The following is a 23,828-nucleotide window of genomic DNA, read 5'->3' as shown; positions in this document are numbered from 1 at the left end:
CACTCCTCTGGTTTCTGTATTATCATGTCACCAGCTGAGGGTTTGCACTTTAGTGCTCTAGTTTTATCTAGCTGAGCACCCCCTTTTCTTCCTTGTCTTACTGTAGTCAGGGTAGAATAGTCCAGGAAGATCCTGGATGGTTTGGATAACTTTTGGTACAGACGCAAGGGCTATAGGTGCATGGACAGACCATGCGGGAAGCCGGATGGTCTAGGTAACTTGGATACATGCATGCACATTAGGGGAAGATCCCAGGTAATTTAAGGGATACTCAGATGTATGGCTGAACCACTGATTGGATGTCTGGGTAAGTAAGACTTGCAAGTATGGGGATAATCCACAGGTCCAAGTATGGCTGCAGTTAGCTAGCTAGTGGCAAGTAAAACAATTTACATGTAGTCTCTAAACTGTGAGCTATTCTGGTCGAAATCTATAGACTAGCTCTCGTTCTTAGCCTGCGCAAATAGAACATCGGGCCACACCCAACTAGGTATATAAGTAAATTATGACATCATATTAAGAAGCATGGCTTCCTGTCAACATTTTTGGTGCTGCGCGGCTGGTAAACAGTCACTTTACAACCGCTTTTTGTCCCCTTCAAAAAATGATGGCTACGCTCCTGCAACATTGTGTGTTGTATCCATGCAGTCCTAGCTGATGTTTTACTCTAATTATATCATGTCAGTGCTTCTCAACTGCACTACAACTCCTTCTCTTTCATGCTGCAGAAACTCCTTCCTTATGATCAAGAGCCCACTTTCGTTAAGGAGGCTCTGGCTAGGGTCACCGTGGAAACAGCCAAAAAGATGTGGCCGCAGAGATGGGATTCGTTTATCACTGACTTGGGGACTGTCTCAAAGTGTGGGGTAAGATAATCTTTAGTCTTTACACTCGTATAATTATTGCTTTATGCACTGAAATTGTAGTGATTCTGTTGTGTGTATGGGTGTAGGGGAGAAATGTGATGTTACACTAGCACACTAAAATTATGTACACAGTTTGTTTTAGCCAATTAACAGCTTCCATTTAAGTACCGTGTAGCGGGTAATTTTCATGGGGTAAAAAATTCGTTTCACTGATTTTCTTAAGTAAAAAATTGCATTGCCTGCACTGCTTTGCGGTGAATCACACTTTACGTTTTCGTGGGGAAAAGGAAGTCAACTTGTCGACCAAAATTACCTGCTATACGATATTGGTCTAACTTCAATGGTTTCTCGCTACTTATACAATATGTATAATTATTAGGCGTACTATTATGCCACCACTTCAAGTACAGTCCTTGCATGCTGTCACACCTCTCCCCTCCCAGTCCACCCAGGTGGAGCTGGTGTTGCTAATATTTCGTCGTCTGGCTGAGGACATCCACGGGTACGAGTCTGGCATGACCTCAGGGCGTAAGAGGGAGATGGCAGCTGCCCTCAACCAGCAGTCTCAGACAGTCTTCACTTTTCTCATTAGCAACTTAGAGGTATTATCTAGTACTGAATTTAGCTTTTATGCGAAGTGATCTTTACCTATTTTCAACTAAGCCAAAAAAAATCGCAGCGTGACTGATGCACTCGTCCATTCTCTTTTACCTTACTATTTACCTATTATCCCCCAGTCTCCTCTGTCGGAGCCCCTTCGTCAAACTGCCCTGAGCACGATAGTCAGCTTTGTGGAGTGGGTGGAGTTTCCCACCCTCCTGATGGAGGACGCCAAGCTCATTAAGCTCCTCTACAACCTCATAGGGATGGAGGAACTTAAGACTGTCGCCTGTGAGTGTCTACTGCCTATCCTCTCCAGAAAAGTACGTATTATTTTGCTGTCGATCAAGCACATGTTCTTTGACTACACAATGGTAGTTAAGTAGTGTTAACTTGATTTCAGGGTGATGTTCGCAAGACAGAGGGAGACAGGACCACGATTCTCTCATTGCTTCTCTCCACTGAAGCTCTCAATGGAATCATGGCTGCTTCAATGTAAGGTGTAAGGTTTGAAGGACATTACATCATTGTGGTAATCTTTTACTTTTTTTGGGCTGGTACAATTATGTATAGAATGCGTATTGCTGCCACTTTCATTCCCTCAAACATTCATATGTGTATAATAGTAATCTTATCTTAGCATTGCAGCTTAGTGTTAACGAATTCGAAGCTTGTCTTGTCGTATGACAAAGTACATGTGTGACCTTGAAGGTCAATGTACTCTTTTGTATAGTGAAGGCATGTAAACTATTATTTAGTACATATCTGTGTTTGCAGACTGGCCAACTCGCAAGGTGTGGTGGAGGAGCAGTACGTGTTCCTGAAGAGGGTGTGTCAAGTCCTGGTCCACTTGGGCACCTCTCAGCTGGCACTGCTCTGGGTGAGTGCAGGGATCTGCCCTCATGTGCAGTGCACAGACCACCACTCCAGCCAAAGTCACTATTGTACCACATAGTCAGGCTTAAACTCTTAGTATTAATTACTCTGTCAGTAATGTGAGGCTGCACTAGCTCAAACAGCTCCTGTGAGACTGGGGCACTGTTAATATTGGGCTTGCTCAAAAACAGCTTTCTTATCAATAGCAAACCTAACCCTACAATATTCCCTTATCAACCTTTGTAGCCATATATGTACATTATGTGGACAGGTGGACATCTGATTACTGTTATGTTTTTTCAGTGTGGTGCAGGATCCCACCAAAAGATGCAAAGTCAGTCTTTATACGCTGGAATGTTATCTGTGTGGTATCAATGATGGTTGTGTGTCTGTTATCAGGCCCTTGTTTCTTGTCCCTGCAGACATACTCTCTGACATTCAAGCCTCCGGAGGCTCTGGAACTGTACCTCCAGGTTGTGGCTGAGTTCACTAAGCACGACAGCCAGGTAGCTAGCGCTGTCATTGTGCATGTAGCATTATATATTTATGCCTAGTTACTTTCATACACTGAATCTAAGGTGTACATTGGCTTTTGTAGTACACTTTTTGCTGTTGTGAGCGGAAGTAGCCTTTGTTGAGGGTTGTTTTGTATACACAACTGGTGCCTGTATTACAGTTGGCCTTTTTCATGGGTGGCCTTTTAAAAGGGGTTCCACTGTATAATATTTTGCATCCGCTAACATAGTGGCATACTGCAACTCTAGTCTAAAAGCAAGAATGCTGTATATAGTTTTGGCCCAAGTTAACCATCCCCACACATGCAGCTGCTGAGTCTGACGTCAGCTGATGTGTGGATCACGTTCCTCTCCCACAATCACCTGAAGGACCACCCAGTGTTCAAGGACCACCTCACACACCTCCTCACAATAGCCCGACAGAAACTGCTCAAGGTCAGCACGGGAAGCTTTGTGAGGGAGAAACATTCGAGAAAATCAAGCATTGATTCATACAATGAACATTTTGCAAACTGTTGATAGCCATATTTTTTTATTTAAAAAGCTTAATTTTCTCAATAATGTGTATCCCTCACCAAGTTTCCGCCATATTATCTGTGTTGTGTCCTTTACTTGCATACCATAGTGATCAGTGGTATGATATCTTGTTGACCTCATCAGCACCTGTGCATGTGCGGAAGCCAGTGCTGCTGGCCATGGGCTTGGTTGGCAGAGGTTTTATCCCATTGTGCATGTTGCTAAGATACTTTCAAAGTCAGCCCTACCCCTACTGTCATTAAAACGTGTGTCATTGAAACAATGAAAGAGGTAGTGCACTTATTTTGGGGGCTTTTCCAAAGATTTCATACAATTTGGTAACGGCACCAAATGTGGACACCCCAAGTTTTTAATACTGCACCAGCCCCTTTTTCCCATTCCTACTAATCATTTTGGTGCAATATATGCCACTGGATTATCACAAAGTTATAGAAGTGCTCACATATATACTGATATAACTCTTGTGCTTGCCCTGCATGTATTGTAGGTGGGTGACCCTGATGTGTACGACCATGTCAGTTCAGAGTATTCCCGTCTGGACTTTGATGGGGCGGATGACTTTATGCTCTTCTTTGCGAGTAAGCATACTGTTTATCTAAACCCTAACTGTGGTAATTGTATTGTACATGAAGCTTACTGTATTGTATGTGCAGCACTAACTTGCAAATGTACATTACATATAAGTGCAACAACTTACTTTCTAGCATTTCGTGGTAAGATGGTAAAGATACTTAGTCAAGTGTCTCTTCTGATTCCAAGAACAGCTGCTGTAGAAGCTCTCACCGTCACTGAGCAGATGGTCCAGAAGAAACTTGAACCTGGGCAAGGTGAATATGCATTTGCTTTACGTAGCACTGTATGTCCGAATTTAGTTGGGACGTAGTGACTACTTATTCTCTACTCCTTGCTTGTGCTGCTATAACGTTGGTATGTGAACCAATGCACTTGAAGCGATTGTCCCACTAAGTGATTTTAATCCAAGTTTTTAGTTGCTTATTATATATATATAGGCATTAAGATGTACAGTATGTGAATTGTGTTGAAATTGATGTGGTTGGAATTGTTGTGCTTCATGTGACTCATGGACTATGCCGCAGATCGAGTAATAATATTATAGTTGACACAGGACCTCTGATAAGCTGTCTCCAGACATACTTTGGTTGATTGTAGTCACGTACAAGCATGCAAGTCATCTTTGAGGAATTGAGATAGTGAATTGCATGATTATATCTAACTTCATACAAGCTTATATTTATAACGTCATAAAAAATATATATATAACCCGTAATGTTATTGCATGCAGTGCAGTCGGCATAAAACATTCGACTTGTGCATGCAGTGTTGAAGCATAATTATAATGCACCCAAGTTATTTATTTTGACTCTTACATAGTGTACTCACACTATGTACAGCTATACCTTGTATATAATTATAGAGTCTGTATATAATTATAGAGTCTGTATATAATTATAGAGTCTCCAAAACGATGATATATATAATGGTAACTTTATTCTCTTACCATGAGTATTGAGAGTACCTTGCACTGTGCATGCATGCGCATGGCACGTTGCTCAAGCCGGACATGCTGTGGGTTCCTTTTGTCAACTGGTGCAATTATCGTGGAGATCTCTATGATATTAAATCCCACACACTAGCTCATGTGATCCTTCGCTTGGTTTCATCTCAACATAAAGTGACCATGCTGTTGGACATGTATATGTGTAGCTGCTAGCATAAGTAAGTGGATTAGCCACCATGCCACTGTGTCTATGTAGCTATAATAGTTTAATTACACTAGCTATTGTGAAGAACTTTCTTTAGGAGTGCTGTTTGATGATTTTGTCGAACCATATTTAGTTCTATCAAGAGATTTCGTGAAGATCCGTCCGTCTGCAATCTGCAATCTGTCAAAGTATAAGTGAACTCTATGCTATACAGTCGAGTTATTTGATTGTCAACGGTGAAATTTTTCTTTCGTGTTGTTGAGATGAGCTGATAGCTCCATGTCAGCTGTGAAATCTTCTTTCGTGGTGTTGTAATCAACAGCTGGTTTTTCGTGATGGCTGGTATTCATGCACGTGTCTCTGTTCATGCAAGCAAACGTAAGGGCTAAAATCACAAGCTAAGGCTATGTTGATTTGGGTGCAGAGCATCTATTATGTATTTGATATAAGGAACTCTATGCCGGTGAACGTATTGTATTGTTGCATGTGATCAACAACTGGCTTTACAGGGATATGATGACTTTGCATGCACAGACAGTGCAATTGGAGAGACGATTTACGTTGATAGTAATATATGATTATAATTATGAACTCTGAACTTTGTGCCCCAGTCGATATTTGTTGATTGATGTGTTATTCTTTCGTGTTGTTGAGATGAACAGATAGCTCGATACGTGTCAGCTCTGAAAGCTTCTTTCGTGGTGTTGTGATCAACAACGGGTTCTTCTGTTACAACCTGCAGGTACATTTAAAAACAGTTGCTATAATCAGGAGTGCATGAATAGTATAATTATTCATATTGATAAAATCTCTATGCATGCCATGCACAATCGAGATTTGTTGATTGTCTACAGTAGATATTCAGCGAAAGCTTCGAGAGATCCTGCAATACTTCGATTCTTTTGTTGATTGTCTACGGTAGATATTCAGCGAAGGCTTTGAGAGATCCTGCAATACTTCGATTCTTTCTTTGAGCTGTGAGATTGATTTTTCGATTAGTAGATATTTCTTCCTCAGTCGGTGTTGTTGAGATGAACAGTTAGTTCCGTAAATTTTCTTTCGTGGTGTTGTGATCAACAACTGTTCCTTCTGTTGGCATAATATATGGCTCTGTTCATATATATGACCATGCATTGAGTCGGAACACATTTTCCCAAAGGAGATGAACAGATGTCTAATAAAATGCTGTATATTAACACGTAATTGTGGAAGCTTGCATTTTGACTCTAGGCTTGGAGCTGGTGGTGAAGAGAAATATTACCACATAAATACTTTAATCGTGACCGATTTTTTGCATTTCATTGTGCATGGATTGTATCGATCTTAATTTTGCTTTCACTGTGGCATGACTTCGTTGCTTGTATGCATAACGATACTGAATCACTATGTTTTTAGTGCATTTATGATCTTCAATGTATTTCAATTAAAATTTTGATGTACACTATTGCATATTATGTGCACTCTATAATTGTATTAAATTTTATTAACATTTACTGCATGTGATGTTAGCAAATGAGAGGAAACTGTAAAATTTGAATTCACGGATAATTTGAAAAATGGTCAGTATAAAACTCTAAAGTCGCATTTAATATTATTATTATACCTGTCACCTTACGGTATATACTTATAGTTCAGTATGTAGTGCGACGTTTCTTTGTCTGCGAAGGCTCTAGTTCAATATCTTTCAAACTTTCAGTAGAATACTTGCTCTCTGTAATTATTTGTAGCATACTCGTTGCCAATGTGTCCATCTTTTCTTGTAGGACCTGTGAGGTCTGCTGGTAGAAGTGTAGAAGTAAACTTGAAGAGAATAGCCTAGCAGGGCTTGTGTATGGAAAGGGGTGGCTTAGAACTTGGTTAAATGCGATAACGTGATGTAGTAGACACTGCCACTGAGCATAGGAGTGTAGAAAAAACAGAATCTCATGTTGAGCTAACTTACATCCGTATTTTCGATCAATCATTTGAAAATGGCCATAGCAGGTTAGAATACAGCATACGAGTGACTGAATCAGGTGTGTATTGTCGCAAGCTACTTTACGTACCCAGCAGCGCCCTGCAATCATGGCTAACTGTAGCCCCTCAGGAATGTCCGACTCAGCAGGCTCGGTATAGTGAAACACACGATACATTATCTCCTTGCGAGCAGTGACTGGCACTTGCGGAACATCTTTTAGTGGCACAGATAGAATTGTGGTATGCTTTGGAGCTAAGATGACCTCGGTGTCCATCAATAAAAGTTTTGAGTCTACTCTAGTCACTGATGGATACGATTGGATACGATGTCTGTGATGTGATGATGGTTTGTCAGAGGTTTTAACTGCAGTTGCCATTATGTGATGCTTATTTGCTTCGTCACCGAGTAAAGCCCCAATGATAAACTTCTTCGCGATTTCCGTAATCTTCCACGCACTTTGTTGACTGAAATCTTCGACTACTATTGTGTGTCGCCACCGCTTTGTAGTAGGGCAAGTTGCAAGACTCATTATTGGAGCCATGAACCTACCATTCTTGTACTCTTGCATGATCCACTCCGGGGTGTGTGGATACAACTCCAGAAGTGAACTGGTAGATGTAAGGTCATCAAATGATTGAGCTGTCCCTCTGTAGTACAATTTGATCTTTTCCATCTGGCTTATGGGGTTCGGACAAACGAATTGTGTCAAAGTTGCGTCGCTGAAATCGAGCGTTGATAACTTTCTTGCGATTGCGTGAAGAGGTGTGCGTGAGGTTAATTGCAGTGAGGACTGTTTGGCACCATTGTGGAAATCATTGCCTAGAATAAAAGGAAAAAACAGCCTCTGTTCTTGGTTTAGGCTGAAGCTTTCATCGAATTCCTTATACTGATATCGCTTGACTGGCTTTTGTAAATCGATCCGTGTTTGTTGGTCATCACCATTCAATGGTATGTAGCCAGCTTCAATGTTGAAAATGAAGAAGTCTGAATCTTCGCTGATAACAGGACAAGATAAACTATTGGCGAGTAATGCGATATCTCGATCTGCCTCTCCGTCTGCTACAAAGAATTTTGTCTTTGAATCTCTCACTGCATCAACAAACACAGTCTGTGTGAACAACGGACGAACGACGTTATGTGGTGTAGTGCCCCTGGATTGACTGATAGCGATTCGGTTGATTCTATCCTCGTTTCTCGCTATGTACGTCTGATACTTGCTGTCATCGTGATCCATACCATCCACCACAATGTACGGCTCTATTCCTAATGCCTTGAGCTCTCGAATGTACACTGTAACCGTTTCATAGAAGTCTTTGTAATCACCTCCAAACTTCCACTCATGCTGTTTGTTCAGATTATAGCAGAGTGAGTTGCCATCGATGACTACTTTGCCTGACACTTGTATTGTGTCCCATCCTTTGCTACTGGACACAAACTTCTTCAACTTGGGTACTCCCATTTTGCGAGGAACTGCATAGTTCTAGATGTGATACTTGTTAAAACCGGCCTTTTGATACTGATAACTTACAAATGTCGAAAGGGGGTGGATTTTTGTCATGTGGTCTAACATAGTCAGTCACCTGATACTAATGAATTTTATTTTATTTGTATGTTTATGGTCTTATAATAATTATAATAAAGCATACTATAACTGTATGCGGTATATCTTGGAGTTTAAAATGTCAATTCCATTGTTTAGGATGTGTAGCAATGGGGTACCTATATAACGCGGAAGTCCATGTAGCTCTAATCTCCAACTGGTTCCTCAATGGTATATTGTCTAGACATTTTAGCCTCGTTTTAGAGACAAATCGGCGTGGGAATTAACGAGCATGCTTATGAATAGCGACCTAGCGTTATTTTAGAGAGAAAATTGGCGTGGGAATTAACAAGCATGCTTATGAATAATTTCATTGCGGAAGCAGCTTTCATATGACTATTCCCTTTGCAATTTAATACTGTGTGTTCAAAAATACAGTTGCCAACAAAAAGCCAACATGAGTTTGTCAAAACTGGGCTATTTTATAAAGGAGAAATATCAATGGAGGTCTGTGAATTTGAGACAAAGTACAGTTGTGATTAAAGGTGACTCTCTCTGCTATCATTTGTATTTCAATAACTATCGATGGCAGAATGGAGGGAACTATTACGAGTTTTATAGCTATTTAGTTGAGTTTTTTCGGATGTTGGAAGCACAAAAAACTCGTGCATATGTTGTTATGAATGGTGCTGATACTAGCGCGGTTGTGTACAAGGAAAGATGTAGTCAAAGGTTGCAATATGTTACAGATATCCGTACTAGCCATATGAATTCTGTACGCAAGAGTGTGTTGCCTCTTTTTGCAAAAACCGTCTTTGTGGATGCTATGAGAGATTGTCGTATAAGCTTTTTCATTGCTGACGGTGATGGTGATCCAGATTGTGTGGCGGTTGCTAACCATAACCATTGCCCTATATTGGGGGAAGACACTGACTTCTTCGTGTTCAATATCGATGAGGGTTATATACCGCTGTATGATTCCGAAGGCTCCCTCATTGACTTTGAGGGTACAGTGAAGTGCTACAACTACAAGGCGTTTGATTCGCAAATGGGATGTTCTTCTGCACATCGGCTACAACTTGCACTTGTTCTTGAGTCCCGTAAGTCTCTTATGACTAGGCGAAAAGGTGTATGCGATGACATTGAAGACCTTTTGGATAACATAAAAGATGAGCCACTAGACCTAGCAAGGTACCGATTGATCAATGATAAGACACATCCTTATTACCGAGTTGTCCCAAGATCTTTCTGGGCACGGACTACAACCTTGGATCGTCTCAATTCCAAAATTCCATGTTGGATATTGAGTGAATACAAACTTGGGATGTTTAATCAGTCTATGATGCAATTGCTAGTCCGTGAAAGCACTTGGAGATACTCTAATGTTATAGAAGATACAAGACAGAGAAGTGCCTGGAGTGTGACCTTTAAACCCAGAAGGTACATTATCGGTGTTCTCTCACAGCTGTTGCGCTATAAAGACCACATTAAAGATACTGAGCGCACTGGTGTTCCTTGCAACCTGACTCTCTCAAGAGTTCAGTTGAAAGAAAAGCACAATCAGGTATTGCCCGTACCACTAAAAGATATTCTTTCGATTGATATTACCGAACGGCAGAGAATTCTTGTGAAATGTTTTGATTGTAAACATATTCAGGTTTCCCTCGATAAGATTCCGATTGATTTGAAATTGGCTGTCATCACTTGCCGCGTGTGGTTGAAAAGTAATGACCAGGCATTTGCGTCATTTCTACTTCCTCTTGTATTCTGTATTCTTGCCTGCTCTGGTAAGTACCCTATGCCTGAAGATATTAAACCAAGTGACCACGTTGACATGGAACGGCTTCATTCATTTGCTCAATGGCAATGTGTGCTTCATCATGGGATCGCACTCAATCAACTGCTAGGGAATGCATTTCGATACATAAGCCCAGCACGATTGTTTTCTTGCGATGTAGTAGAACACTTTTGCGTTAATCCACCACCTCAGCCTTTGCAAGAACTACCCTCCGTTATGATTAGTGTAATAACTAAACAGTGACATACATGCGGCAAAGGTGCTTCCATACATCTAGACTGTTAGTTTATTTTGCAATACATTGTGCACTTATTTCACATAGACCCTTAGACCCTTAGACTATTTCATTGTCACTGAGTGTATAGATCATTTATGGTTGTGATATCATGTGATTAAGATTTGCAGAGTTGTTGTAGTGATGTGCACTGATCTCCGACCAAGCCAATTAGATAGCACTTACAATTTAGTAATGTTGATTGTTGGTGTCGTTTGTTGTTACGAGTAAATTCATAGCACTTAGAATAGTCATAGTTACATAGAAAGAGGGTAAACATGTTAGAAATGCATTCCATGAAGGTATTATTCATGGAATCTTCTTTTGATTGTCTACTGAGTGGTGTGTATACCTTAAAAACAATCGACTGATAAAATTAACACACACAAATTGATGGTCAAATCAAATAGGGGGCAGATCGAGCGCCTCGCATAAAGAAAGACGTATATATAATGAGAAGTATAGTCAATTGGTAAAGGTCGCAAAGATTGTGCCCCACCCCTAACTAGTTGAGCATGCAAAGACTATATACCAGACAATCTTGTTTTCGATCTTTTTGTTACTTCAGTGCCCGCATCATGCTCTTCCAACCCTACTCTTCCCCATTTTTTCACTTTTTGCACTTGTAGTGTTGTCTGGTAATTAAAGTAGTGCTTGTGTGATGGTAAAAGCATGGAAATTGTAGTGATATAATGGTAATTGGTATACGTAAACCGTGCATGCATGAGCTTGACCACAGTTATATATGTAACTGCATGCATGTCAACCACAGTGCCGACGTGAGCCACACTGGCAGCTAGTACCATACATGTAATAAGATTTCTGAAGCTGCTTTGATTTCTTATAAGGATTCAGGCAACCAGACAATATATGTATGTGCAATGTATAATTATACATCCTGGCCCCTATATAGGCTGATATAGAGCACTTAACTCAGCGCTGTTGTCAAAGTAGTTGTTCTTGATGAATGCTTTGAGATGTAGCGTGCATGACATGACATGCACTTATGAATATATTATAATTGTATTAAACATTGTTTGGACTGCAAACTATGCAAAAGCCATGATTAATTGTTGTGTAGCGGACAATTAGGGACTATTAGGCACTATGTACTTATATGGAAGTTTCCAAAATTTCATTCTTGTTGTTATAGCTAGCTATAATCATTATAGTCTGTATCTCTTGGCAATTGCAGTTATTACTAGCATACCGAAACTTGAGTAGAAAGTGGTGTACAACGGCCAATAATTATTATCAGGAACTCTTAAGTTGAAGTGCTTACTCAAGAAGAAGTTGTTGATGATGGGAATTCCAACCTTAACTACCTACATGAAGGAAAACGGGCATATTGAGTCTGTAATATTGAAGGAAATGTCCAGTAAGATCGTTATCGATGGATTTTGCTTGTGCTATAAACTGTTCCGTGGAATTAAATGCCGAGATTACTTTGAGTTTTATAAGAAGGTTTTCGATTTTTTTGGAATGCTAAAATCTATCGGAATTGAAGCATATGTTGTAGTCGATGGCATTGACTATAACAATGAAAAGGCAAAAACTAATATGAAGCGACTTAAGCGCAATCTTGAGGAGTTGAGAAGAGTTGAATCTCGGATTGAAATGCTTACAAATAACGAGATATTTGTTCCTCCTCTGGCAAAAAAAGTATTTGCTGATTCTGTTTGCGAAGCAGGAGTTAAATTCTTTGTTGCTGATGGTGAAGCTGATCGAGATGTGGTGTCACTTGCAAATCATGTTGGCTGTCCCGTCTTAGGTTATGACTCAGATTTTTTCATTTTTAACATAGATCACGGATTGATCCTCATGCCCGACAATTTAGAAGACCTTAAAAGAGAGGTGAGGTACTTTGACTGTCGGAAATTCGATCAAACGTGCAACTTTAGCCACCCTCAAATCCGCTTGTTCCTGCCATTCTGTCTTGGAAATGACTTTCATGGTCGCCATGCTTTACCTGAGCTAGGAATTAATCGAGAAGCTAAAGCAGAGCTAATAGTTGAAAAGCTTAGTACATCCTCTTTGAAAATTGATGATTATCAAGAAAAACTTGCTAGTGATCTCAAGTTCTATGGAGTTGTCCCTCGTTCATTTGAAGACCTGTCTCAACACTCAGCATTTAGTGTATCAGTCCCTCAATGGATTGTATCTCGTTTCAAGAGAGGAGAATTTTCACGCACAGCAATGTATTTTCTGGCCAGTGATCTTCTGGAGGGGAAAAAAATCTGGAAGTATTTATTAGTGGTTGAAGATTTAAAGCTAGAGTCTGCTTGGAAAGTGACCGATTCCGTCCTTCCGTATGTTATCGGTGCTCTGTTTAGTTGCTATCAAAGGGACAGGATCCCCAGCATTGTTGTGAAAATTCGGCAGGACTGCTTTTGTGCACTTGTGGATGAAATCAACCTCTCGCTCTCGCCAAAGCATTTAAATATACTCGGATCACATGACCTGCACACTGTCCATGATGATATGTCCGTACAAGAGAGAGAGAAAATCTTTTTGCGCACATTTCACTGCAAATCCGTTTCAAAGTCATTGAATAATGTTCCGAAAGAGCTGAAGTTAGCGGTAATCGCGAGCAGATGTTGGCTGAGATTCGTTGATGTTCAGAATGTTGATTATAATTTTGAGGCTTTTATTTCAGCACTAGTGCTCTGCTTTCAAACGTGTAGTGGAGCTCGACCAATTGATGAAGCGGGACATCACCGAGAACACCCAATGGCTCGCCTTCGCCGGGTCCACTATTTAGCACAGTGGGAATGCATGCTCCACCTCACAAATTCATTCAATGAAATCCTGAACTATCCATTTACCTACACTAGTCTGGGCCGAATGTTCTCAGGAACACTATTTCAAAGCTTTTTTGTCAGCGGTCCAGGCGTTCATACAAGGTTGGACTTTGAAGGTGCTTGTATGTACGAAGCGATAACGAAAAAACTTCTCCCCACAAGTTGAACCTGTTTGTTGAGCCTCTGCTGCTCCCAAGACTACCTAGCAAGAAGAGACTGTTGTGCATGATTAATAAAAATGTGTACATGACTTCATGTATGACTGCTTGCATGTGTATGTATTAGCTATCATCAGCTATAATGAATTCATATATTTTACTGTATTTTACTGTTGTGGCACATTTGATACACAGAAAGTATTAAAATGTGATTTTTCCTAAGCAAACGCATTTCATGAAGCAAGTTTTCTTAACACTTAAGTTGCATATAATCAGGCTATTTGTGTCTCTCACTAAATTTCACTCTGCCCTGCCTCGAGGGTATTTCAAAAGTAAATGTTTTTCATTTCCTACCTTTCAAATGGTATCGTCAAAGTAAGTATTTTTTATTGCCTTACCACGGATTATATAGCTCATGGTCCAAATTTTGGCACTTCATAACAATAAAGCAGCATTGAAAGAAGTTAAGTATAGCATTGCATGACTGGTATTGGCATTCTATATACCGTAATTTATGATACTTCTCTCTTTTGAGCAATTTTTGTTGTTCTAATACAACGGATACTCCAGTGCTTTAATATTACATTTGTTCTAAATATCCAGACAATACCTTAGTTACATTCATAGACGGCAAGAGTGCAGTTAGATAGCTTTGAGTAGCTAGTTTTAGATATTGCAACTATTCAGTGCACACTGTTCTATTAACTTAGCTAGCTCTAATGCAGCTGCTAATTATTCCGGACACTTTGCATGCTCAAAATCTGTTCCAATTATACCCGGACAATTTCCATATTTGGCTGTCCGATAAATTAGAACATATACGTACGGTACATCTGTAAATTTGTAATTTGAATGTACGGTTATAGCTCAATGGAAACGTAGAAGAAATTTCTAAAATTATACATGAACAATTGAAGTTAAGTTTTGTGACTGGTTAAGGGTGGATCTATATCATTCTGATTACACGGACACAGATGTCATACAATCGTTGAGCTTCTCGAGACAGTGCAATTGTTCGTTGGCTTTGAAGCTGATTTAGGTAGTAGTGAAGAATACTACCAGAGAAAAGGCGTGCAGGACTTGTGTACTGATAAGGCTGGTTGAGCACTTGATTCAGTGCTATCATGTGATGAAGAGAGCATTGCCAGTGAGCAAAAATGTGAGCCAATGGTCGAAGATTCCGAGTAGCTCTAGAATTCAATTTATTTCTTCCTAAATGACCTTTGCACTTAAAGACACAGTAAATCAAAGGCTCTAGATACATGATGTACTCTTGCTTTTTCTTGATCCAATAATGAGTAGCTATCACAACTAAGTGGAGCTCTTCAGGCACAAACTCGAGTTGATCCTTGATCTCGTAGCAATCCACAATCATTAGTAGAGCTGTTCTTCTCCTGTCGGGTTTTTTCCATACGAGAGTGTAGTCAATCATGTTATGAATTGGTCCTCGCTTGAAATAGATATCTTGCCGGTCAATCGTATATTTACCAGGAGCTCGTACAACTTCCGCTATGCGAGTTCCACAATTTTTATCTGTTTCAGTGTCCAAATTTGCCACTACATCATCATTATTAGCCTCAATATCAGAATCCTCTGCCATGTCGTCATCCTCTGAGATTGAACTATCCTCCAGTTCATTCTCGGAATATGATTCCGAGTCGCTTTCCTCTTTAACTGTGTTTGAACTTTCAATAGCCAGTGCTTTGACATCAGAGTGGGTCATCACCGTTGCTCTAACAAAACCTTTCTCTATACCAGCATCTCGATCGTTCACTGTCTGGGTACCATCATTTGGAGTTAAGATGGCCATTATCACTTCCCTGATGTCTCGTGTGAATTCCCAAGCACTCTCTTGTGTCATATCTTCGACCACGTTTCGGTTCCAATGCGAGAAAACTCATTAGAGAAAAATGAAATTCCCCTTTTTTGTAGGCAATTAATACCCAGCGCGGGATTGGGTGATTCAGCTCTCTCAGCTGTTTACCTGGTTTCTTGAGGTCTTCAAATGAAGCAACTTGAATCCTACGATAGTAGTGTTGTACACCCATTTTAAACCGTTTTTCAAGGCAATAAAAACGATTTTCTAGTAGGTCAGCTAAAACTTTGTCAAGGGAACGAAATTGTCGAATATAAGTTATAACATCACTGACCTCAGGTTTTGTGTTGAAACCAAGCCGCTCCATTGGTATTGGTGACCTATGAAAATCATTCCCAAGAAAGAAAGGAAAAAAGAGTGTAAGATCAGCGTCCTTAAGAGAAAACTGCTTGTTGAATTTTCGGTATTTGAAAATATTTACCGGTATCCCTTTCGTCAAATTGTTGCGACTATCTTTCGTTAATGGGATGAATCCACCTTCCAAGTTGAAGACGTAAAAGTCAGAATCCTTACTTAATACAGGGCACTTGAAATGATTAGCTAGGGACGTTATATCCCTGTCAGCTTCACCGTCGGCCACGTAGAACTCGAGCCTCATTTCTCGTAATGCATCCAAGAATACGTGAATTAGAAACAATGGTGCCACACTCTCTCTTTTTGGCTCTAACTTGACGATAATTCTATTTCTCGCAATGATTCTTTGTCGAATTGTAGCCACTTTTGTCTGATTAATATCAATGCCATCCATGACAACATAAACATCAATGTTGTTACGCCTCAGGTCATCAAAAAACCTGCATACAGTGAAATAGTACTCGTGGTAGTCTCCTCCAAAGAACCACGTACTGGAGTAGAAGGCAAAATAGAGAGAGAAACAGAGTGCGAAACCGTCAATGACTAGCTTTCTACCAAACAAATTAATTTGTTCCCACTTGTAGTGACTTTCAATAAAGGTGCTTAGCTTTTTGACTCCCATCTTTCAGTAATACTTTGTTCTCTTGTTCTAGAGACTATTATATTGTCTTCTCTTTGAAGTCAATGGGCTTTTTTTGTGGTGTGGGTGTAACATCTCTAAATGATATTCACATTTCCAAGAAGGATGTGTTTCTAGTACAGTAGTAGATGAAATGATTGCTGATTTTGACCTTATGATTTCCAGAAAACCTAGCTACAAGAATGCCTGGTAATGCTTATAAGCTCTAGTCTAGACTTAGTCATATTAATTTCCTAGTCACCTTGAAATGCGCACAATTTTATTGATGTGAGTATTGCATATATACGCATGCATGCAGAGTGCAGTCGGAGTTCCATGTTGTACATAGAGTGGGAGGGTCTAGTCGCATTCCTCGAGTGCTGGACTGGAACACTGAGATCTAATGCTGAGCTCCTGACCATTCCTGAAGTGGTGAGTTGTACTTAATGTGAAGTGTATCATGTCTTCATTGAGCTTTCACTGACAGACATTTTGCCGTTGTTAACATTAATAAACAATGATCTGATTGTGAGAACGTCATAGTTACAATGAAAAAATGAGTATTGGCTATTGAGTTGTGCATTTGATCGAGTTGTGCATCTCATTATTAGGTATTTTGTCCATAATGTTGATACAACACTACTTGTGGCTTGACTATACTGCACTCAGAAGCTGTTATTTCATCCACCCAGGTTGACAGTAGCCTTGCTGTGCTACGTCATCTTCTCTCCTACGAAACTTCCCATCCCTTGTTGCTCTTCCTGCAATTCCGTTGTCTCCAGACCGGGTTGGTAGTCATTGACAAGGATCAGGCTGTATTCGAGACGTTTGTGCAGAAGGTATATCCAGATTATGCTGCATGGGGATGGGTTGGTGGCATATGAATATGTTTAGTGCATGGGTGACTCGTTAACCACTGTACAATTAAGCAGGAGCATATAATTATAGAGGAGCATCTAACTCCCTCAGAATAGCTATTAATAAGTGGTGCGATAGTGTGGTACAAGCTGACAAACCCACAAGAGATGTGTACCTGCATGGTACAAGCAAAGGCGTATAAAAGAAGAGAGGGCATGCATATTTAGTACACGTAGCGAGCAGAATTCACCACGTGGGCGAATTAATGTGCATTTACATGCCCTCTCTTCTTTTATACGCCTTTGGTACAAGTGTACAGTAAGTAATGTCAGGAGTAGATAAGAGTACTCTTACCTGCTCTTGGGAATATACAAGTGGATAAAAGTGTAGAATGTTTGTAGTATAATAATGGCAATTGGCATTATAGAGCTTCTCTTTCAATCTTGTGTACAGTACTATATTATAGCTAAGAGTGTTTTGATGTCTGCATGTCATGTATTGTTGCAGATATTCTCATGCGTTGGATTTTTGGGCAAGTGTACGGATAAAGTAAGTTCTTCTCAATGCTAAAGTATCAGTGTACATGCATTGATATGTCATTGTGCTACTACTAAATAATGCAGCTGTTCATGGTGATATATATACACGTATGCTTCTCTCACAGTACCACCTCTCTCGGTACATTGTGAACACACGCAACATTATCACCTCGTGCTTCGTCCGACTTTGTGAAGCCCAACCATCTCTTCTGGCAGTGAGTTACATTTGAAGAGTGTTTATCACTTGTAGTATTCCATATTGTAGCTTATGGTAAACTAGAGGTCGGTAAATTGAACAGTCTTAGGGTACAAACTCTTAAAAGATATAACAAGGGCTGCTATAAGAACAGTGAGTTTTTTTATTCACCACATAGTGATACCCTTGAATTAAACACCCCCATAACAAAATACGACAGATTTACTGGAGTTTTGGCATGAGCCCTACAAGATTGCTAGCAACCATCTATAATTTAATTATGTCTTAATATGCCATTAAAATGTAAATAATAGTGTCTCAAATGTAGTTTGTGCGTTCGGATTTAGCTCGTTTAATTGAGACTGTGTGTTTTGTGTGTGCTAATGTAGCCTCATGTGGAGCGACTGTTTGCTGATCATTATCAGACTCTACTCAAGAACGATGTGCTTGTGTACGCTGAAAAATGCAACTTCCTCGAGTCTTTCTATATACTGAGGTATGTGCATTAGAGCTATTATACTTATTGCCATAGATGAGATCTTATCGAGGGCGTATATCGACCTCCCGGCTTTGGCAGTCGATACGCCCTTGAGATATCTTACTTAGTCTTGTCCCTGTAGCCAAAGTGTCCACAATCCCCAAGAGCAGTCCATGTTTCTCGGTCAACTATTGCAGGAACCAAAACAGCTGCTCTCAGAAATGGAGAGGTACGTTTCTCCCTCATACCATGTATGATATTCCAAACACACACACACACACCACTGCCATCCTTTTCCTCTCACATAATCATGCCACTAGTCATCTCTGGTGATATATATCCCCACCCCCACACACTCATGCATATACTATTCAAACACTGCCCCTCCTCCCATGTATACACTGCCAGTGCTGCTTCTTCCCCTCAATCCCTCGTCTCGTACCTATGCCTGAACAAGGAGCCAAGTGACCCCTCCTATGAAATCCTCCATCGTTACAAGCTCTGCTTTGTAGTGCACATTGTGACGCTGGTGTTGAAGAGGTCAACTCCCGGCCCAGCTGCAGACCATCCCTCTTACTCTCATGTGATGCCCTTTGTAGCCAAATTCATTCTTCCTCTCCTTGGGTGAGTTTTAATTAGCTATCTAAGCTATAATTATATGTACCGAAGCTTGGAATTTCTATCATAAATTGCACAATTAAGACTCTCGCTTATCCAACCTCTTTAACCGGCATTAATTTGTTAGTCTGTTCACAACGTGCATCACTGATTGGACTAGCTTTTCTCCTTGATCCTCATTTTAGCAGTCTAGCGTACTTTACTCTCTAAAAACTATACTTATGATAGTCTGTAAGCACCAAACAGCGCTCCATGTTCACACACTCTGCAGGTCCCTGTACCAGCTGTGGGCCAGTGACTCTCTCAATCTATTCTCTGCCTACTTTAAAACACTACCAGAACTACACCAATTTGAAAAAGACACAATTCTAGGTAAGTATACACTATAGGGCTAGGTGATGTAGATAATTTGATGGCTTATTTGGGTAATCCGGTGTAGGTCGGACAATGCTTCGTCGCCCAGAGACGGAGGACTATGGAGAGCTGGGGAATGTGAGGATGAATTTGGCATCAGCTCATGAAGGATGGTGAGATATTGCGAGGGTTTAGCCCTGCTCTTACTGGGATGTCTCCCGTCTATATTATTAACTGCACTTAAATATTTCATGTGGATGTAGATATTGTACATGTATATGCACTGCAATTATACTAGAACCAACTCATATGCAAATTATCAGCTTTTATGCGTGTTGTAATCCCAAACTGTAGTGTGTCCAGCCTCTCTCGTTGCTTTGGTGTGTATGGGTTTAAGCACTTATCGGATATTGGTCTGGTCCAACTCACTCTGCACACTATGACTGGCAACATTGAGCACCTCAACCTGCTCAGACTAAGAGTCCTCATTCATATCCTCTCGTTCTTAATTTAATAGCAGCTGTTTTTCTCTAGTGGGCAACATACATTGTGTATAGGCAACCCCTTAGAAAGTAATACTACTTAGTTCTTATATAACACATACGTTTTTACTGCTACCATGGTGAGTGGCATACACACATCATGGATTGTAGTACGTCGCTGTAAGACCTCTAATTAAGGTGACCCTCCAAATATGCGACACCCTAAAGTTTAGGTAATGTTCTGACCTCTAAAAGTAGCGACAGCTGCGTTGACAATTATTTTTTAATTTCGCGTCCTAAATGGAAGTATTCCATCCGTATTTGTGTCACTTTGATGAACTCTACATGTGTTACAATTTTTTAACTGGCTGGTGGTACGTTTTTTGATGATTCCTCTGGTGAACATTCTGAGTAAGTCTGACCAGGATTGGAAAGCTGTCCTCTTTCCATTATTGTCACACATTGGGACCTTAATCTTCACAGTGAGTCTGTTGCATAAAGTAATTACTGTATATGCGTGTTATTTTCGTATGGTCCTATTTTTCGTGAGTATTACTTTGAAAATTAAGCGCTGTAGATTCTACGTCACCATTCTGAGCTGTACAAATATTTTGGAGTATGAACATACGAAAAATTATCCGCTGTACGATATATATCAATTTTGTTAGTATAGCTAGTAGCTGGTTTGATACTAAATAACGTTGGTCATACAAAAACTGCGTGGTATAGGACTACTAACTGACATCGTCTAACTCTACTTAGTATACAGAACTATTGAATCAATGTTCATTGCATGTATATAGGATACACCATATATAGTCTCATTTCTCGCCATCTCGTTGCATCAATACGTCGTTCATGTTCACTTCCTTCACAAGCCTCTCAAGCAAAGCCTTGACCTTCTTCTCACTCATCTGAGATTCCTCTCCATCAGAGATCAAATGAGCCAGACCTTTTCCGAGCAACCTTGCTGCAGTCCACCAAAACTGAGCCTCAGCGTTCTCCTCGGTATTCACACTCTGCTCTTTCATTCTTTGTTCTGACAAATCTTTGTCAGGGATGAAGTGACTAATACCTTTTAAAGCCATGCTTATAGGTAGCCAAGCAAACTGTGCATTAGCTTCCTTTGTTTTGAACGCAGGAGCAGCATAAGTGCTGCACAGTAGAGCACATAGCAAAAAAGCAATGGTTAGCTTCATCTTATCTTGGCAATGTGTATAGCAGCTTATAGTGAGGGCTGCTTAAATAGCAGTCAGTTTCCAGTCCAATGTATCACTATGTGATCTACAGTAGGCTTCTCTCTACCACAATATTTTTCTCAGGGCTGCTGCAAGTATATGGCTGTTTCCTCCTTACTAATCATATACCCTGCAGTTACCACAATGGTGTTCCCTATATACCTTTCTTTTTCCTTATTAATACCACAAATGTAATGGTGCTTGAAAGTGTCTGAGATTGAAACCTAACGATTAATGTTTCATCATGACAGTCACAAGTCTTAATTGTGTGTTTCTTCAACCATTGAGCATGATGATTGTTGCCATTCAATATAACGGCTATATACAGACTGTTTGCTGTACGCACTATATTCTTAATGCACTCAATTTATAGAAGCTTAAGACCTGCTGGGAGGTGATAATGCATCGAAAAGCCACTGATACAGCCACCGAAGCAACAGGGTATGACATCATAAACTTTTATATCTGTGTGTGCATCACCTGTCATCTGACGTGAACCATCACAGTTCCTCTACTGTTGAGACAGCAGAGATTCTTGATGAGCAAGTCACTGTGCTTCTCTCTAGAGAGTATTTCCACCTCCTAGGTCAGTCCACGATGTATAATTATAGTGTACATTAATTATTGCAATCTCCTGGGAATGTTGAAACCTTAGCACACATACATTAATTGGCACACATAAATTGGTTGGATATTATCGTCCTATCAGCTAGCGCCCATAAAGAAATGGGAAATTCCCATGAAGTAAAATCAACTCTCAGTCTCTCCCCTATAGGGCTGGAGCCATGCATCTTATACTGATAATAAAAAAATTAATAGCCCTGTTAGTGAGTACCTCTTACGTACTCTCCTCACAGACATGATCTGCGTTAAGCGCACATATGCTCCTAGCAAGTCAAAGGGCAAACAGAATGATGAGCATGTGGCAATGGGTGAAGAAATGACAGAGATGGCACCAGCACAAAACGAAGGGGGTTCTGAGCAATGGTCGTCAGTGGAGAGTCTAAACCCCCTGGGAAAACAGCTGATCCAGATCCCTGTAAGCTATTACAGAGATTTTGATTAATGATTTATGTGTGGAAAGATGAATTACATGTATATAGCAGCTACAATAAAGGTTCGTGTATGCTAGAGTTAATTGAAGATACTCAACCCCTATACATTATAACTATATGCATATGTGTGTTTTATACTGTAGGAAATGTGTGAACTCTTGTTTGTCTCATCGTTCTGTGGACTGACCTGGAGTGACTCTCAGAGTGCCAACAAGTGTGTCAGCATTGCAGGAGTTCTCTTTCATGAGGTGGGTCTATGTGGTATTATTATATTGTCTACTTTTATGATGTTTGTATGATGTTTGTTTTAGGCTCCAGGAAGTGCTTTTCCCAGTAATGTGTACGAGCAGTTTTTCACTCAAGTTTTGTGGGTGAGTAAACAAAATAAGGAGGTTCAGTTGTTATTGAAAAAATCTAGCCTTGTCACTTCCTTGAAAATTTTCCCCATGATATGCATAATCACTGGTTCAATCGCACGTGGCTTCTGTTGTGTGTTGAAACGTGTGTATAGCTATGCACTTTTGTGCTTGCTAAGCAATTAATTAGTTGTGAAACCGTTTATTTGCCCTCAGGCGCTCAATATGCATGGTACTCAAGCTCACACTAAAGTGCAGCTCTCTTTGCTGGCTATGATGATCTACGAGGCCACTGTGAGTACATGTTTTGTGTTGTTTGTCATGTACGCGATTGTGTATTCTGTATGCGTCTTGCTTTGTTATGTTTTCTGAAGCATTGCATGTACATGTATATACACTTCTATACTACTTACAATCATTATGAGTAATTTCATGCAATTATACTGTTAGGTCAAATTGTGCCCCAATCTGCAAGACATCATCACTCAAATTCCCAACGTTAAAAATGAAAAACTGCAGGTATGTAATTAAAGGGAAAGCAGCAGCATCATGGCTGCACTGTAATTGTCATGTATAAGGAAGTTAAGAAGTGGCCGCTCTGTTGTGTAATTAGCCTTGTTCCTATAGGGGGTCTATTGTAACGCTAGCTCAAAAATAGGTTTATAATTAGGTTAGAATAAAAATCGGAAGAACAAGGCTACTGTTACACGCTTGTTACTTGACAACGTGATATGATACTGATAAACTGTTGCTCTTGTGCGTGTCAATGTAATTGTGGCATCCATATATACAGTCCTTCAACGCTATGCTCAGTAAAGATCCTCCCGCATTGTTTAAAGTGAGGAAAGAAGCCTTCAGAGAGCTGATTTCAGGCGCTGTTGGTGTAAGTTCAATAATAATTATGTATTCCGCAATGATGAGGCCCTTTTTTGTATAATTATGTTTATCTTGCAGAAACACATTGGAGAAGTGTTTAAACGACCAGTAACTTTCGATCTTCCGGAAATGCAGTTTAAGAAACAATCAAAACAGCCAAGGTCAGAGATTGACATACCTAATTTAGCTGCTTTGTTTGGTGACGAAAACTAATTAGTATTGGTTATTCTTTTTTTTTTGCATCATGTATACATGGTATTGCAATAATAATTATGAAAAGAAA

The 23,828-nt window shown here is 40.1% G+C and overlaps 5 protein-coding genes across 5 annotated transcripts in view; 3 read left to right on the top strand and 2 right to left on the bottom strand.

Moving 5' to 3' along the window:
• The window catches only part of LOC135346727 (exportin-5-like), a 26,267-nt gene extending 2,439 nt beyond the window's left edge, over window positions 1–23,828 (top strand). The window contains exons 4-32 of the mRNA XM_064544450.1: window positions 729–866; window positions 1,310–1,468; window positions 1,604–1,789; window positions 1,870–1,961; window positions 2,244–2,346; window positions 2,765–2,848; window positions 3,167–3,292; window positions 3,882–3,972; window positions 4,099–4,221; window positions 16,815–16,927; window positions 17,188–17,334; window positions 17,861–17,902; window positions 18,018–18,107; window positions 18,478–18,584; window positions 18,709–18,795; window positions 18,975–19,190; window positions 19,456–19,556; window positions 19,624–19,711; window positions 19,893–20,029; window positions 20,399–20,502; window positions 21,632–21,699; window positions 21,765–21,844; window positions 22,116–22,297; window positions 22,457–22,561; window positions 22,625–22,684; window positions 22,886–22,963; window positions 23,120–23,188; window positions 23,463–23,552; window positions 23,624–23,828. Of these exons, the coding sequence (XP_064400520.1) occupies window positions 729–866; window positions 1,310–1,468; window positions 1,604–1,789; window positions 1,870–1,961; window positions 2,244–2,346; window positions 2,765–2,848; window positions 3,167–3,292; window positions 3,882–3,972; window positions 4,099–4,221; window positions 16,815–16,927; window positions 17,188–17,334; window positions 17,861–17,902; window positions 18,018–18,107; window positions 18,478–18,584; window positions 18,709–18,795; window positions 18,975–19,190; window positions 19,456–19,556; window positions 19,624–19,711; window positions 19,893–20,029; window positions 20,399–20,502; window positions 21,632–21,699; window positions 21,765–21,844; window positions 22,116–22,297; window positions 22,457–22,561; window positions 22,625–22,684; window positions 22,886–22,963; window positions 23,120–23,188; window positions 23,463–23,552; window positions 23,624–23,758 (3,201 nt within the window). The 3' untranslated portion in view covers window positions 23,759–23,828. The remainder of the gene's footprint in view (window positions 1–728; window positions 867–1,309; window positions 1,469–1,603; window positions 1,790–1,869; window positions 1,962–2,243; window positions 2,347–2,764; window positions 2,849–3,166; window positions 3,293–3,881; window positions 3,973–4,098; window positions 4,222–16,814; window positions 16,928–17,187; window positions 17,335–17,860; window positions 17,903–18,017; window positions 18,108–18,477; window positions 18,585–18,708; window positions 18,796–18,974; window positions 19,191–19,455; window positions 19,557–19,623; window positions 19,712–19,892; window positions 20,030–20,398; window positions 20,503–21,631; window positions 21,700–21,764; window positions 21,845–22,115; window positions 22,298–22,456; window positions 22,562–22,624; window positions 22,685–22,885; window positions 22,964–23,119; window positions 23,189–23,462; window positions 23,553–23,623) is intronic.
• On the bottom strand, window positions 5,997–8,620 carry LOC135346728 (protein asteroid homolog 1-like). Its single transcript, XM_064544451.1, has one exon. The coding sequence runs from the start codon at window positions 8,532–8,534 to the stop codon at window positions 6,750–6,752; it is 1,785 nt and encodes a 594-aa protein (XP_064400521.1). The 5' UTR covers window positions 8,535–8,620; the 3' UTR covers window positions 5,997–6,749.
• LOC135346733 (protein asteroid homolog 1-like) lies at window positions 9,073–12,047 on the top strand. Its single transcript, XM_064544456.1, has one exon. The coding sequence runs from the start codon at window positions 9,073–9,075 to the stop codon at window positions 10,654–10,656; it is 1,584 nt and encodes a 527-aa protein (XP_064400526.1). The 3' UTR covers window positions 10,657–12,047.
• LOC135346732 (protein asteroid homolog 1-like) lies at window positions 11,987–13,997 on the top strand. The gene has a single exon (XM_064544455.1). It carries the CDS (start codon window positions 11,987–11,989, stop codon window positions 13,652–13,654), a length of 1,668 nt encoding a protein of 555 aa, XP_064400525.1. The 3' UTR covers window positions 13,655–13,997.
• On the bottom strand, window positions 14,487–16,498 carry LOC135346412 (uncharacterized). The gene is made up of 2 exons (XM_064544030.1): window positions 15,631–16,498; window positions 14,487–15,542 (listed from the first exon to the last, which is right to left on the bottom strand). Exons 1-2 carry the CDS (start codon window positions 16,496–16,498, stop codon window positions 14,593–14,595), a joined length of 1,818 nt encoding a protein of 605 aa, XP_064400100.1. The 3' UTR covers window positions 14,487–14,592.

This window comes from Halichondria panicea, chromosome 13, assembly GCF_963675165.1.
Source record: "Halichondria panicea chromosome 13, odHalPani1.1, whole genome shotgun sequence".
NCBI lineage: Eukaryota > Metazoa > Porifera > Demospongiae > Suberitida > Halichondriidae > Halichondria > Halichondria panicea.
This window is presented reverse-complemented; position numbering and strand designations above follow the sequence as displayed.